At 35.0% G+C, this 16,413-nt stretch overlaps 1 protein-coding gene across 11 annotated transcripts in view; it reads right to left on the bottom strand.

The window, feature by feature from the left end:
- Positions 1-2,028: 2,028 nt before the first annotated feature.
- LOC138329291 (membrane-associated protein Hem-like) overlaps positions 2,029-16,413 on the bottom strand; it is a 53,628-nt gene continuing 39,243 nt past the window's right edge. For 4 of the 11 annotated variants that reach the window (XM_069276156.1, XM_069276160.1, XM_069276158.1 and 1 more), the window contains 7 exons: positions 12,363-12,383; positions 9,947-10,031; positions 9,332-9,376; positions 6,530-6,640; positions 5,567-5,679; positions 4,536-4,625; positions 2,029-4,222 (listed from right to left, as the gene is read on the bottom strand). In XM_069276156.1, coding sequence (XP_069132257.1) covers positions 4,109-4,222; positions 4,536-4,625; positions 5,567-5,679; positions 6,530-6,640; positions 9,332-9,376; positions 9,947-10,031; positions 12,363-12,383 — 579 coding nt within the window. In that variant the 3' untranslated portion in view covers positions 2,029-4,108. Of the gene's footprint in view, positions 4,223-4,535; positions 4,626-5,566; positions 5,680-6,529; positions 6,641-9,331; positions 9,377-9,946; positions 10,032-12,362; positions 12,384-14,919; positions 14,941-16,413 lie in introns of all 11 variants that reach the window. The other 7 variants (XM_069276159.1, XM_069276165.1, XM_069276166.1 and 4 more) reach the window with 5 other exon arrangements.

Raw genomic sequence — 16,413 nt, 5'->3', positions numbered from 1 at the left:
CTTACAACACAAAACTACAATGGTTTCAGTAGGGGGGAGTTCAAAATATTTTAACAACAAACTCTTTTTTATATGAAGTAAGATTAGTTAATAACCCAATATGTAATGTCTGTAATCTTGAAAGTGAAAATATTGTTCATATATTATGGGAATGCAGGTATGTCTCTTAATGATAAACTTCCTTAGATAAATAGACTAGACAATGAAATTTTAATCATAATAAAATTGCCCAATGGGCCCGAATCGTTCACCTGCTATCTGGTAATCATGGCTCAAACTTTAAAAATAGGAGAGTGAATAAGAATTTATATGGTGCCCAAGCACGTCAGAGGCCCTATATAAGGTCTCTATGCCTAACGGTTATTAAGGAAGAAGTCGTTTCAAGATTTTAGCCTATTTGACCCCTGTGACCTTGAATGAAGGTCAAGGGGATAAATTTGAACAAATTTGGTAGCCCTACATCCCAGCATGTCACAGGCCACATATCAGGTCTCTAGTCCTCTCCGTTATTAAAGTTGTTTAAAAGATTTTAGCATATTTGACCCCTGTGACCTTGAATGAAGGTAAAGGTCATTCATTTGAACAAACTTGGTAGCCCTACATCCCAGCATGTCACAGGCCACATATCAGGTCTCTAGTCCTCTCCGTTATTAAAAAGAAGTTGTTTAAAAGATTTTAGCATATTTGACCCCTGTGACCTTGAATGAAGGTAAAGGTCATTCATTTGAACAAACTTGGTAGCCCTACATCCCAGCATGTCACAGACCCATTATAAGCAGAAGTTGTTTTAAGATTTTAGCCTATTTGACCCCTGTGACTTTAAATGAAGATCCAGGTCATTTATTTGAACAAACTTGGTAGCCCTTCATCCCAGCCTGCCACAGGCCCAATATCAGGTCTCTTGGTTATTAACAAGAAGTCGTTTAAAGAATTTAGCCAATTTTACCCCTGTGACCTTGAATGAAGATCAATGTCATCCATTTGAATAAACTTGGTAGTCCTTCATCCCAGCATGCTACAGACCAAATATCAGTACCCTAGGCCTTTCAGTTATTGAGAAGAAATTGTTTGAATGCAATGGTCACGCACGGCAGACAGCTGACTGCACAAGGCGGACGGCTGACTGCACACAACGGAAGATGCAGGATGACAATTGGTCCTGACCCTTCAGGTCAGATGACCTAATAAAGTTAAGAAATTATTAACATCTTACTTTGTCATACCAAGTATCTATGTCAACTACATGGCAATCACCTAATGTACTCCACTAGTACTGGGGCTTATAAACCATGATGTCAGGCTCTATTACAAGTATACTTTTTGTTCTATCATTTTGTTTTGAAAATTAAATATAAAGTACCAAGTACAAATAACCAATATATAATCTAATACCTACACAGGTCAAGGCTGAAATACATTTCCACCTCCATTTTTTCAATACCACTTTGTGTCGGTCAAGAAGTCTGTTTACAACTTAACACTAATCTTTGGAGCAGATTTAATTTTAGTCTTTTGTATTGGCTCTTGTGATTGAGCTAAGCAATCTTATAACAGTCAGATACCATCAACATAGTTAAACTGCCTTATACATGTTTCTGCAGCACTTAACACAAAGTGGTGAGATGCTACTATTGCTTTGTTCTAATAGTCTTATCCACATAATGGTAAGGAGGCCGTCATAATTTTTCACTCCATAGCCAAGTACACAAAATGGCAGGGAAGCTGTCTATCCCCTTTGATTCCTCGGAACAGTACCCCGAATGGCATGGAAGCCATAATTAACCATAGTAAGTACCTTTGAGTCCACCAGCCTAGTCAATGACGTTTTATTCAGTGGAAAGTCAAAGTTCGAAAATGTTCCGTTAGATGTGGAACAAAAACACAAGTTTACCTGTCAGTAATTATCTGGCAGAATGAGGGGCAGTTGCAGGATAAAAATAGGTAATCATTCAATAGGCATGTGCTGTTAGGGCTAAAGATTGAAAAAATACCTTAAGTTTATCTTGGAGAAAACAACTAAGAATGACAAATTTTGTTATCTTTATTACTTATTTCATGCAATGTATACATAATTATACATGGTAGTTAACTCCAATACCATATTGAAGTTCATTATTTTGTATAAAAACATGCAGGCTTAAATTAAATATAGACTATAAATATTTTTAATTTCAAAAACTTTCACACAACATTTAAAGTTTCTATAAAGTTAAGAAATCAGTAATGTGTATGGATGAAATATACCAGTAGTTTCAATCAGGTCATAAATGAGGAGGCTTGAAATCAAGACTGATTCAAATTTCAGTATTAAAACAAATCAATTTCAGATCTCAATTTTGATTATAAATCATTTTAAAAGTCACAGTTTCCTGGGCTGCAGTTAATGGTTATTATCAACCCAAAATCAACTAAGATTCTACTCTCATCATATTTACCAAAAAATTAATTATCACTGTTAGATGATTACAACCCGACATAATATGTGTGGATGATTACCACACCGATTACACAAATCAGAACCATTTATGGCAGAGATTCATTACACAAAAACAATACCTAGTATTCTATAACTATAAAGAAGCACTTTTAGAACAATACAATTTGAACTTAGTTTTCTAATTATGAACACAACTGTTATATTACAGTAAATCATTTTTCAATTAGGTTTATAGGTACAAATAATAATATTTTTTTAACGTTACCAATACATTTGTATCTAAAATATTTATTGAATGTTCCTGTATTTTGAAGACTAAATAAATTGGTACTTAATCTGCAAAAATAAATCTTTCTTTTTTATTCCTTTTCCCCCCAAAATCCTTTATTTCATCTGAGATTATCAAAGGATATCTAATTGCTATTTTTATAGTGTAAATACAATAATCCAACAAACTATAATTACTACAGTTGTGACATGACAAGTCAAAATTCACATTTTCAGGGGAGATAACCCAAACTCCTTATAAACTTGTGTTTGATGAAGTTAATTTCAGCCACTGAATACACTTTTTAGCAGGTACTAAAGCCGTGTTTTTTTTAATTATCTGAGAGATACTGTGATCATCTCAGTTTGTCATACCGAGTATCTATGCCAACTACACGATAATCACTATAATGTACTCCACTAGTACTGAGGCTTATAAACTGTTGTGTCAAGATCTATTACAGGTATATATACTTTTCTGAGTATAACTGGAAGGTTCGCGTTCCTGTGTCTTTGTCCAAATTATATTTTTGTTCTATCATTTTGTTTTGATAATTAAATATAAATTACCAAGTACAAATAACCAATATATAATCTAATACCTACACAGATCAAGGCTGAAATACATTTCCTCCTCCATATTTTCAATACAACTTGTGTCGGTCAAGAAGTCTGTTTACAACTTAACACTAATCTTTGGAGCAGATTAAATTCTAGTCTTTTGTATTGGCTATTTGGTTGTGTTTTGCAGTCTTATGACTGAAGTCAGATACCGTCAACACATTCTATTTGCCCTGTACATGTTTCTGCAGCATTGAACACAAAGTGGTGAGATGCTACTATTGCATTCAATCTAATAGTCTTGTCCACATAATGGAAAGGAGGCTGTCATGACTTTTCACTCCATAGCCAAGTACACAAAATGGCAGGGAAGCTGTGTATCTCTTTTGGTTCCTCGGCACAGTACCGTGAATGGCAAGGAAGCCATAATTAGACCAGGTTCAATGACTTAATACATGTATATAGTAGGTTCCTTTTGGGTTCCCCAGCCTAATGAACTAACATCAGATTCCATATGTAAATCTAATGGTAGGTTCCAAAACCTGCTACACAATAACTGAGAAAACTGCTGCTAAACTGGTATAAACACCAAGGTCTTGTCCAAGCAAGGGAAGGGGTGTTATACTGGTAGTCCTAGCTTTGTCCTCAAGTGACCACGCTAGTCCTCACAGACCATATAAAACCTCTGTACATCTGTGGTGGGATGACCTTGTGTATCTGTGCTGGGATGACCTTGTAAATCTACGGCTGTGAGTATTATAACTGCTATTACATGTAAAGCTCGGTTCCACAGTGTTGTCTGTGTAATGGTAGGGAAGCCACTGTTAGCTTTGTTAGGTCCGATTACGTTTCGTGAGCTGAAGCTTTGTACGTTGAGTGGTAGGCATTCCTTAGCAGAGCGTAGGGGAAGCAGGACTCCAGTAGGTCCATGGTCAGATACGGCGACTCCTGTACAATCTGAAACGGTAAGAAGTGCCATCAGGCATTACAATGTGTTTCATAACTGATTAAATCTAAAATTATTCATAGGGAAATTTCTTCCATGAAATCAGGCCCCAAATTTTTGAAACAAAATTTTTACAATTATGAAACCTTTGTCAGAACATTTAACTTAAATAGAAGTCAGAAGATAAAAAATTTCATTTGAACATTTCTTTCAAAATATAAAATAAATATAAGAAACACATTTAGTATCAAATGAGTGACAGGAGGTACAATCTACAGTGATATCTACATGTACCAGACTATATGTGTCGACATCTAGCCTTACCTCGTCCAGCAGTAGATACACTGATTCTCTATTCCGGATCATATCCTTCTCACTCTCCTGTCCAAGTCGGAGCAAACTCGAAGAAGCCAGCTGTAGACACAAATATAAATTCCTGTTTTCAAGTGTTTGACAAACAAAACAAGAGGCCCAGAGGGCCTGTATCGCTCACCTGGTTTGTAATGCCTAGGAATGTTCTGAATTCAAGTTCATTGTTTCTTTTCTGAATTCCCCTATTAGGCCCCACTCTTTCTGCTCCAGGGGGTCAAAGCCAAAATTTATACAAATTCTGTTAACCCCAAGGATGTTTCTGGGCCAAATTTGGTTAAAATCCAAGCAGAACTATATGACTATTAGCGATTTACAGGATTTACCTCTATTTCCCCTATTGGGCCCCGCCCCTCCTGCCCCATTGGGGTCAGAGCCAAAATTTATACAATTTTCTGTTCTCTTTCCTCCAAGGATGTTTGTGGCCAAATTTGGTTACAATCCATGCAGAACTCTAGGACAAGTAGCGTTTTATAGGATTTACCTTTATTTTCCCTATTGGGCCCCGCCCCTCCTGCCCCCGGGGGGTCAGAGCCAAAATTTATACAAGTTCTGTTCCCCTTCCCCCAAGGATGTTTGTGGCCAAATTTGGTTACAATCCATGCAGAACTCTATGACTAGTAGCGATTTAAAGGAAATGTTGACGGACGGACGGACGGACGGACGGACGGACGGACAGACGGACGACGGACGCCGCGCCACGACATAAGCTCACCGGCCCTTCGGGCCAGGTGAGCTAAAAACATTCCAAGCTAAGATTTGTTATCATAATAATAAATTTTTCATCTTTATTTATAAGAGACAAGTAGTTTTTGCTTTAGAATCGTAGTAAATGCTTTCTTTGAAGGACAAAAAAGGTCATAGTTGAGCTGATAGACAGTGAAAAACCCACAACTAGTGTCGCCATTAGTATTAATGGGAGAAAAGTTGATATATTGGTAGGCTACAACCGATGACACCATTGGCAGTGCAATATGTCTACTCACAGCTAGGAACTCCTGTAGTCGTTCAGCTACATCGCCAGGTCCATGGATAGAGAACAGAGCCCCAGCCAGCTGATTGATGGTCTTAGCCAGACAGTGTGTGTTGTTTACATGCCCTGTATCATATACACAAACCAATCAAACATCCATTTCTTAAGGTTTTTACATATATGTACACAAACCAATCAACCATCCATTTCTTAAGGTTTTTATATATACACAAACCAATCAACCATCCATTTCTTAAGGTTTTTACATATACACAAACCAACCAACCATCCATTTCATAAGGTTTTTACATATATACACAAACCAATCAACCATCCATTTCTTAAGGTTTTTACATATACACAAACCAACCAACCATCCATTTCATAAGGTTTTTACATATACACAAACCAATCAACTTTCCATTTCATAAGGTTTTTACATAAACACAAACCATTCAACCATCCATTTCTTAAGGTTTTTAAAGTTTTCCCCTCTCCACATGGTCAATTATTACATATATGCATCATAGTTATTACTGGTAATTTTTTTTTAAATCAATCTACTCCTGAAATCTTGACATCTAGTTAATTCACCTATTCCGTATTTGCATATTGCAGAGTTGCCTTGCAGGTAGGTATTACTAGTGACGTCATGAGTTTGCAAGCATTATGTCATTTTTTTTACCATAGAAAACGGCAAAAGTTTCGAATTCGCTCACAATATAATGACGTCACAATGGATACTTATCGGCAAGTAACTCTGAAATATGTAAGGACAGAACATTTATAAGGTTGGCGATGACGCTAGTAGAAAATGTGTAAAATTACAAATATATAATTATGTATGTACCCGGTAATGATTATTTACATGCAACAGTTGTTTTTTTCAAAAGTATAATTTCTTAAAAAGAAGAGTAACACATACATGACGAAAGCTGAACTTGTTAACAAAACGTGTGAAATTGACATGTGTTACCTTCGAGGGAGGCCTTGAACACAGATGTTTCTAAACGAGCCAGTTTAGGGATGGACACAGCAATGAAGACCATCAGCAGACAAACAATCTCATACTCGCTTTCTTTGTGTTCTAAAAACAATACACAATCATGTGTTAGATACTACAAAGCATTCCAATATTCTTCTGATCATTAAATATATATTATGGAATAGTCATTTCCGTTGAAATTACACGGTAAATCAGGCATTCATCTGTTCTATATCCAGTAGTTATATTTAAGGGCCCAGTTTCAAGAACATTCATTAGCAGTAAGGAATTCATTAACTTAAAAACAAAATAAATTTATTTATATATCCGGTACTTATATCTAAAGGCCCAGTTTCAAGAACATTCATTAGCAGTAAGGAATTCCTTAACTTAATACAAAATAAATTTATTAACTATGACGCTATTAAGTAGTCAACCTTTTGATCCCTAAATTCAATCCAAACCTGTGTTATCTCATATAAACTCTCATTATTGGAAGTTTTAAAATCCATCAAGTTATCGAAAAACACAGGAGTCCATCTAAACACATTATATACTGGTATATGTATGAATATGCAATTCAGATGTCTAAATACACTCTAATATATAGACTTAACATAGACATGTACAGTATCAGTGTATACTCTAATCTAATCACAGTACTGAACAAACCATAACACACCAGGACATGTCTAACTAGAGATTTGTTTTGCTGTAAAGAAAACATGACTTGGAACATCTCCTCTTATACAAACCTGCTCTAACGATCGCCTGTATATAACAACCGCCTGTCTATAACGACTGGTTTTTAGATTCCCCATGCATTTTTACTATATAATGGCACTGTGCATAACGACCACCTGTCTAATGTGGCTAACGACCTGTCATTTTAGCTCCGTCAAAGTTGTCTAACGACCGATTGCTGAGATCGACTGTTTGAGTACAGTGTGTGTGTAGTAGTGTTCCTTTGAGCTACTTCCGGTATTTAACTCCCTTAGTAAGCAAATGGCAGACATTACTGAAGCCCAAGCTATCAGGGATGAAAATGTTCAGCTTATTGGATGATTTCAGCTTTTTTGACTTTCAGAAAATTGGATCCTGGTACCTGTAATTCCATATAATTTTCCCGTAAAAATAAATTTCAGCCTTTTCCAAAATTTTCCATTTTCATCTCTGAGCTATGAATGGTTTATACAGCACTGTATGGTTTATAACCTAACTGGTTAGCAGTCGTAACATTTGAGGTACAAATATGTTTGCCGACTTGAAGATGAAAGTTTTAGAGACTGTTTATGCCTATCAAAGACTGAAATTATGTTTGGTCGCAAACACCATGTGCATGAAAAGATCACTTGTAAAGCGTGATTTTGAAGCCATAACTCAAATGATATGATAAATAAAACATGCCAATTTATTCAATGTGTTCAGTTATTCATTGTCGATATTTAGCATTGTAATACTACTTAGAAATGGCCTGTACTTAACCTATTTCAAACTAAGCCTATATATTTACGTTCGATTTCTTCACGATTATCGAGTCAGTTGGATTATCGCCTGATGTAACCCGGGTATTCTCGATGTGTTTATCGATAAAAGACAGCCCCATTACTTGGTAGATATGCTACTGAAAGTTAATAAGTGTACCTGCATTGTGATTTTAATAGTTTTGAAGCTACAGTCAAACCTTGATGTATCGAACATCAAGGACCGACAGAAAAACTTCGAAACATCGAGACTTCGAATTATTCATGGCTGAAATTAGATCGATAATTTTTTTTACCATGACCAACTGTGGTACATATCGTCTCCATTCCGTAAACTTTATAATCATTGTATTTACCACAAACAAAACAAAATAAAAACAAAGTATGCAATTAATCACATGTATTGCTATCGTTAGCAATACGACCGTTTTTCTATTTCCCCTTCAGTGGTCGTTATAGACAGGTTTTACTATATTGGCCAAGATGTATATATCCTTATGTTATATCAATAGTTGTATACCGATATGGGAACAGAAGCTTTGGTCTGGATAAGAAATTTGGCACAGAAGATGGGGAAGAAGAAAGGAGATGTAATTTGTTTAAAATTGTAAAATGCTTTCCATGTACTTTCCAAGCCATTCTTTACCTTGTAGCATTTCCTATTGACCAGTCTGCAGGATACTAGTACAGGGTATGTTGTGTATATATTTCAAGCTGTAATTTAGAGCCAATCAGTCTGCGAAAGACTTGGCTTTATGTTTTCCTACCTACTGATTGAAATCTAAGCTAAATGTAACAGGAAGGTTTGGTTGGCCAGTATAGAAGGGTTCATGCCATTCTGATAGTCTTTGTCATTTCTGATACAGAAATTCATGCCCTTCATCAGTCTTTGCATATCAGTACAAACATGCTTTTCATAAGACTGATGTTGTTTCCATGCTTGACTGAACATGTCAATATGGAATACCTTATCAACATGCCTGACTGAACACATCTTTATGTGATAAAAGCTTAAAAAGATCAGAATAAGATGAAGATCTCACTCTTTGTAATATCGCGATGCCTTTATAGAAAATTCTGCTACGTGTCAATGTCATGCTTCGAAGAATGTGTCGCTGTCATGCTTCACTGTATAAGTCAATGTTGTGCCCCATTGAAAATGAGACATTGTCATGCCTCACTAGACAGGTCACAGGCATGCCTCACTGAACAAATCATTGCATTTGTCATGCCTTTTTAAGCCTGTCATTGTCATCCCTAACTTAATGCCGTTGGCATGCCTCTAGAGTCTATATGGGATGTAGTTTACCTTCTGAGAGATTGTCCATAGAATCCGATAAATTGGGCTGTCCAGCTATCACAGAAATAGGTTACATCAATACTAAAGGATGTTTTAGAGAACAATCACCAGCTGTATGACGGTTTCACCAGTCATTACAGAGCTTACACAGTAACAATGCATGCACAATATACCTGGCTATTGTGGTACAATCAAAATACCAGTTCAGGGTGAACATTGCCACCTATACATTAAGTACTGTAATGCACTTTTAATTTTGCATCCAAATATTCGCATAATTTTGTGAGACGCAAAGTCAAATGTTACGAACATTATAATGTAAAACGTATGTATGAAAACCTGATTGCCAGTAAGAGTCCCCTTTAACCCTTAATTGATAATTAAACACATTCAAACCAATTCTGTCATTCATTACAACTAGAAATGAATGTTAAGGTATATATTTCCCCTCCTCCAACAGGCTGGGACATGACATGACCTAATATGATAGGACACAACATATTGAAGATGAGGAACATTAAAGTCCCTCCCTTTTATTGTGGGCCATAAAAACATGCTACCAAAAATGATTATCAACTCTTACATCAATAAATAAGTCTGTAAAACAAAGGAATGATTATTTACCACACTTCATCTGTCGTAGGGCGTTAATCAGGGTCGGATCAACGTTACATGGGAGACCCCCAGCAGAGGCCATCTCATTAACCACCTGTAAGAAAACAACAACAGTACAGGTAAAAACAAAACAATCAAGGATATAAGAAAATAACCTAACAAGTTTTTATATAGAATTTGAGATAATCAAAAAACAAATCCTGTATTCTAATAATTTTGACATCCGTCACAACCCGTCAAAGATCTATATTTGAAGGATAAATAGCAGCATTAATTCTATCTTAATTCTGGATGTTTGCTAAAAAATCTAAAATTCATAAAATTAGTTTTCAATATTACTCAACTTTTAAAGGAATCAATGATATTTTTACAAGTACCATTTATAGTAAACCACAGTTATAGCAAACCTCTGAGTCTTGTTTGTTATACACACATTACAATCATCTTATAGAACAGTGGCAGGCAATGAAAAGTACTACATAACCATGAATTAATCGTAAACTTCGTCACTATCAATGTATTCAATATCATTGGTTTATTAAGAAGACAAACACTGAAGAGAAAATTTGTCTGCAATGCAGCACACGTACAGGGCAGCAGTAAGCAATATATGACCAAGTATATCATCACAATTTCAGAAGGTTCAACCTATTTGACTCCATCACCCCTTAAATCACATTTGAACTCCTCCAAGCCATAGACTGGAACAGCTCATCATGAATTAACAGGGAGAAGTGAGTAAATAGTTTTTAAAATGATTTTATAAATCTTTAATAAAAGATTTCAAATGTCGATCTGTATTTGAAGCAGAATAAGACTGGTCTGAGCTGAGAGTCAAAGATACATTAAAAAGAGGACTAATGTAATTTAAACACCAATACTGTATAGGAATGGAACACAATATGGGGGTTTCAAGATCCCAAAACGATGTGGGTAAAGTACAATTTACCGTCGATTAGTCCCACCATCCGGTGATAATCTCATCATCTGACATGAGTTTTGTGACATCATAATCACCGGAAGGTAGGGGTAACCGACATTAAATTGTACTTTACCCACAACATTTTGGTATCTCGGAACCCCCATATCAACGGCTACAGACTGAACAAAAAATACACAATAACAGTACTATTTTAATCACAATGTACTATTTTAATCACGATATATATATACTGATCTAAATCTTATCTAATACAGGAAGAACAGTTACCGAAGTCACCTTCAAAACAGTTAGCTTTAGTGAAAACTAAATTAGTCTGGGCTAAAAGAAAGTAATTTTAGAATACAAATGTGTACACATACTGAAAAACCTGCATGCTTTTAATTGTCAAATAAATTCTAACAGAGAACAATAGATAAATAACATGCAAATATAAGTAGATCTAAATTCTAACACATAACGTTAATTCTATCAGATGAGACAATTATGATTTCAAAGAGATTTGTGAACAACACAAATGACTAGGGTAACACAGAGGCCCGGTGAGATTCTGACTTCCACTCTAGTACCTTTGACAATATTTGTGTTCTCGATCAACAGGACCGGTTAACAATTATCATCCTTATAATGTCAAGTTAAAGACATCGGAACAATCCTACTTGCAAGCATATCTATGTTTCAAAATTGCTTTTAAGCACTACAAGAAATCCCTGTATTTCACCAATTGCAATAAGCCATGGACATTTCATTTTGATTGTCCCTACTGTGTAAATATATAGCATGTATGACAAGGGTCAAACACTTATTGCAGAATATACTTATTCTTAAACAAATCAATTCTAAGAGAGATATTTGTCATGAACTACAGATTGTAAGTAGGATTTGAACTGAAACATTCCAGGCACCAGCTGTAAAAATGCTTAACTAAGCAGTCAAATTTGTTGTTGGTTCAGTGGAGGGCAACAGCAATGAAAGGCCTGAGTCGATGATGGATGGAAAACTGAAGAGCTCTAGGAAGGCAGATAACTCAGTAACTAGAACAACATAAGGCAACAGTATTCACACAACAAGATGTCACTTCCTTTAGTCTCGGACCCCCACAGACGTACAGGAAACAAGATCATTTTCTAACTACGAGGATTTGTTACTTTGTGTTGATGTGAAAAGTCTACACGGTATTTTGATTTTACTTTTAATCATTTATACATAAATTGTAGAAGGGAAATAGTTCAAATGATTGTATTTCATTAGCATCTGATACATACATCATAATGATTTACTAACAAACTTGATTTTTGAAAATTAATTGATTTTCATAAATAATATGTAATGAGTTAAAATATGACGAAATCTGTTATATGAAAATTTACGGACTTTTTCTATGGATTACGGTAATAAATTTTAACAAGAAAACATGAGAAAATAATGAATTTTGAACTGTGGGAGGCCAGACAGAAGGAAGTGTTGACAATATGGAAGACAAACCTGTTGTTTCATGGACGAATACTGTCACATGGAGAAAAAATAAAAACATGACAGTATTGTAGAATCGATATTAACTTGACAGTAATGTACATACAATTGAGTGTATTGACGGTTCACAAGCTGTTAATTATACAATCAAAATACAGCATGTGACTTTGCATTTTGCATTGTGTATGCTACGACACTGAATATATGTACATGTGCATGTGCAAGCACGAGGCATGACTATATACCACCTGGCAATCGATCAATTTATACACATGCTTCAGTGTTTACCGTATATAACTACACATCTGTTTAGCTTACAATAGAAATACAATGTACTTCATAAATACTTGGGCCCTACTTTCATCAATGCATCTTAACATAAAATTCCTCCAAGGAATGTATTACAGGTAAGGAAACTTTATTAACTTTTCAAACGCTTTCTTTGATTAACTTTATGTTCAGGAACTTCCTAAAAGTTAAGGAACATTGATGATACTGGAGCCAGAACCACAGTATTCTAATGTCATCCAAATGACATCTTATATCAACCTCCTGTTACTATTAATAGATAGTTTTTACATATCAGGGATATTGACCATACAGGCCAATCCTGTAATGGGACTAATTCATGTACCATGTGATACCTGATAACATTTATGCAGGACTAGTATCTCCAGTGGTGATGGAATGTAACCATTTGTAATCTTACCACTTAAATGATATAAGTGCAAGATATCATCATTTGACATCGTTCCATCACCAATAGCAACAATGGTCCTACACCACGTGAACTAGTATTACTAGTGTAAGTATTTAACACTACCCATTAGTCAGAATTTAACACTACCCATTAATCAGTATTTAACACTACCCATTAATCAGTATTTAACACTACCCATTAATCAGTATTTAACACTACCCATTAATCAGTATTTAACACTACCCATTAATCAGTATTTAACACTACCCATTAATCAGTATTTAACACTACCCATTAATCAGTATTTAACACTACCCATTAATCAGTATTTAACACTACCCATTAATCAGTATTTAACACTACCCATTAATCAGTATTTAACACTACCCATTAATCAGTATTTAACACTACCCATTAATCAGTATTTAACACTACCCATTAATCAGTATTTAACACTACCCATTAATCAGTATTTAACACTACCCATTAATCAGTATTTAACACTACCCATTAATCAGTATTTAACACTACCCATTAATCATTATTTAACACTACCCATTAATCAGTATTTAACACTACCCATTAATCAGTATTTAACACTACCCATTAATCATTATTTAACACTACCCATTAGTCAGTATTTAACACTACCCATTAATCATTATTTAACACTACCCATTAGTCAGTATTTAACACTACCCATTAATCATTATTTAGTCAGTATTTAACACTACCCATTAATCATTATTTAACACTACCCATTAATCAGTATTTAACACACCACCCATTAATCAGTATTTAACACTACCCATTAATCAGTATTTAACACTACCCATTAATCAGTATTTAACACTACCCATTAATCAGTATTTAACACTACCCATTAATCAGTATTTAACACTACCCATTAATCAGTATTTAACACTACCCATTAATCAGTATTTAACACTACCCATTAATCAGTATTTAACACTACCTATTAAACAGTATTAAACACTACCCTTTAATCAGTATTTAACACTACTCATTAATCAGTATTTAACACTATCCATTAATCAGTATTTACCACCACCCATTTATCAGTATTAACACTACCCATTAACTGGCACATAGTCTCCTAATGTAGCTTGATCTTAGAAACACAATTATTTTTTAACACCATTAAGTACTAAAGTTAACAGTGTTACCTACGTGGTACAAACTCTCAACAGAAATATAACAATAAATCAGTACTTTAACTGCTCGAAAAGAAAAAAAAACGTAAATAACTCTTACAGAGGTATTGATACCTGTAAATAACTTTTACAGAGGTATTGATACCTGTAAATAACTTTTACAGAGGTATTGATACCTGTAAATAACTCTTACAGTGGTATTGATACCTGTAAATAACTCTTACAGTGGAATTGATACCTGTAAATAACTCTTACATTATGGTTGATTACTGTAACTTATATGGCTAGAATTATTTCCCCTTTGTAAATAAATATTATATGAGAGTTGATACCTTTAACTTGTATGGCTAGAATTATTTTCCCTTTGTAAATAACTATAACATGAGAGTTGATACCTGTAACTTCTATGGCTAGAGTTATTTCCCCTTCATAAATTCTTTTGTTTAACCTTGACATATTTTATTATATGTTAACCTGATTCCACACTGATAGATAACTGTAAAGTGCCTGTATTTAATATGCTGTTTGTAACAGACGAACATATTGTAGCATGCCGTGTACATGCTGTAGTGATTGTCAGATTTCAACATATCTATTACATTGTACAATAAGTTACTGTTTCACTAGCTATATCATGTGGACACAGTACACAGTTTAGTTTGTTTATATAGACATACAGTTATTTACCACTTACACAGAACTCTAAACCACTCATCTGTGAGGATAACAATAGCATTGTAAAAATACTGATGCTATGGGTGCTATCAATTATTTCTATAACAATAGCTTTGTAATAATCGGAGTTGGTCAGGAATGTACTGATACTATGGGTGCTATCATTATTTCTATAACAATATCCTTATTGGGATTGACTTGCCTTATTTGGTCTGTTTATTATACACCCAAACCTCTATCTATACAGAACACCTGTCTATAAAGGACCCTCTATCTATACAGAACACCTGTCTGTAAAGGACCCTCTATCTATACAGAACACCTGTCTATAAAGGACCCTTTATCTATACAGAACACCTGTCTATAAAGGACCCTCTATCTATACAGAACACCTGTCTATAAAGGACAATACACCCAATCCTCTATCTATACAGAACACATGTCTATAAAGGACAATACACCCAATCCTCTATCTATACAGAACACATGTCTATAAAGGACAATATGCCCAATCCTCTATATCTATACAGAAACACATGTCTATAAAGGACAATACACCCAATCTTCTATCTATACAGAACACCTGTCTATAAAGGACAATACACCCAAACCTCTATCTATACAGAACACATGTCTATAAAGGACCCTCTACCTATACAGAACACATGTCTATAAAGGACAATACACCCAATCCTCTATCTATACAGAACACATGTCTATAAAGGACAATACACCCAATCCTCTATCTATACAGAACACATGTCTATAAAGGACAATACGCCCAATCCTCTATCTATACAGAACACCTGTCTATAAAGGACAATACACCCAATCCTCTATCTATACAGAACACCTGTCTATAAAGGACCCTCTATCTATACAGAACACCTGTCTATAAAGGACCCTCTATCTATACAGAACACCTGTCTATAAAGGACAATACACCCAATCCTCTATCTATACAGAACACCTGTCTATAAAGGACAATACACCCAATCCTCTATCTATACAGAACACCTGTCTATTAAAGGACCCTCTATCTATACAGAACACATGTCTATAAAGGACAATACACCCAAACCTCTATCTTTACAGAACACCTGTCTATAAAGGACCCTCTATCTATACAGAAACACATGTCTATAAAGGACAATACACCAAAACCTCTATCTATACAGAACACATGTCTATAAAGGACCCTCTATCTATACAGAACACATGTCTATAAAGGACAATACACCCAATCCTCTATCTATACAGAACACATGTCTATAAAGGACAATACACCCAAACCTCTATCTTTACAGAACACCTGTCTATAAAGGACAATACACCCAATCCTCTATCTATACAGAACACCTGTCTATAAAGGACCCTCTATCTATACAGAACACATGTCTATAAAGGACAATACGCCCAATCCTCTATCTATACAGAACACATGTCTATAAAGGACAATACACCCAATCCTCTATCTATACAGAACACCTGTCTATAAAGGACCCTCTATCTA

Source organism: Argopecten irradians, chromosome 8 (assembly GCF_041381155.1).
Source record: "Argopecten irradians isolate NY chromosome 8, Ai_NY, whole genome shotgun sequence".
Lineage (NCBI taxonomy): Eukaryota > Metazoa > Mollusca > Bivalvia > Pectinida > Pectinidae > Argopecten > Argopecten irradians.
This window is presented reverse-complemented; position numbering and strand designations above follow the sequence as displayed.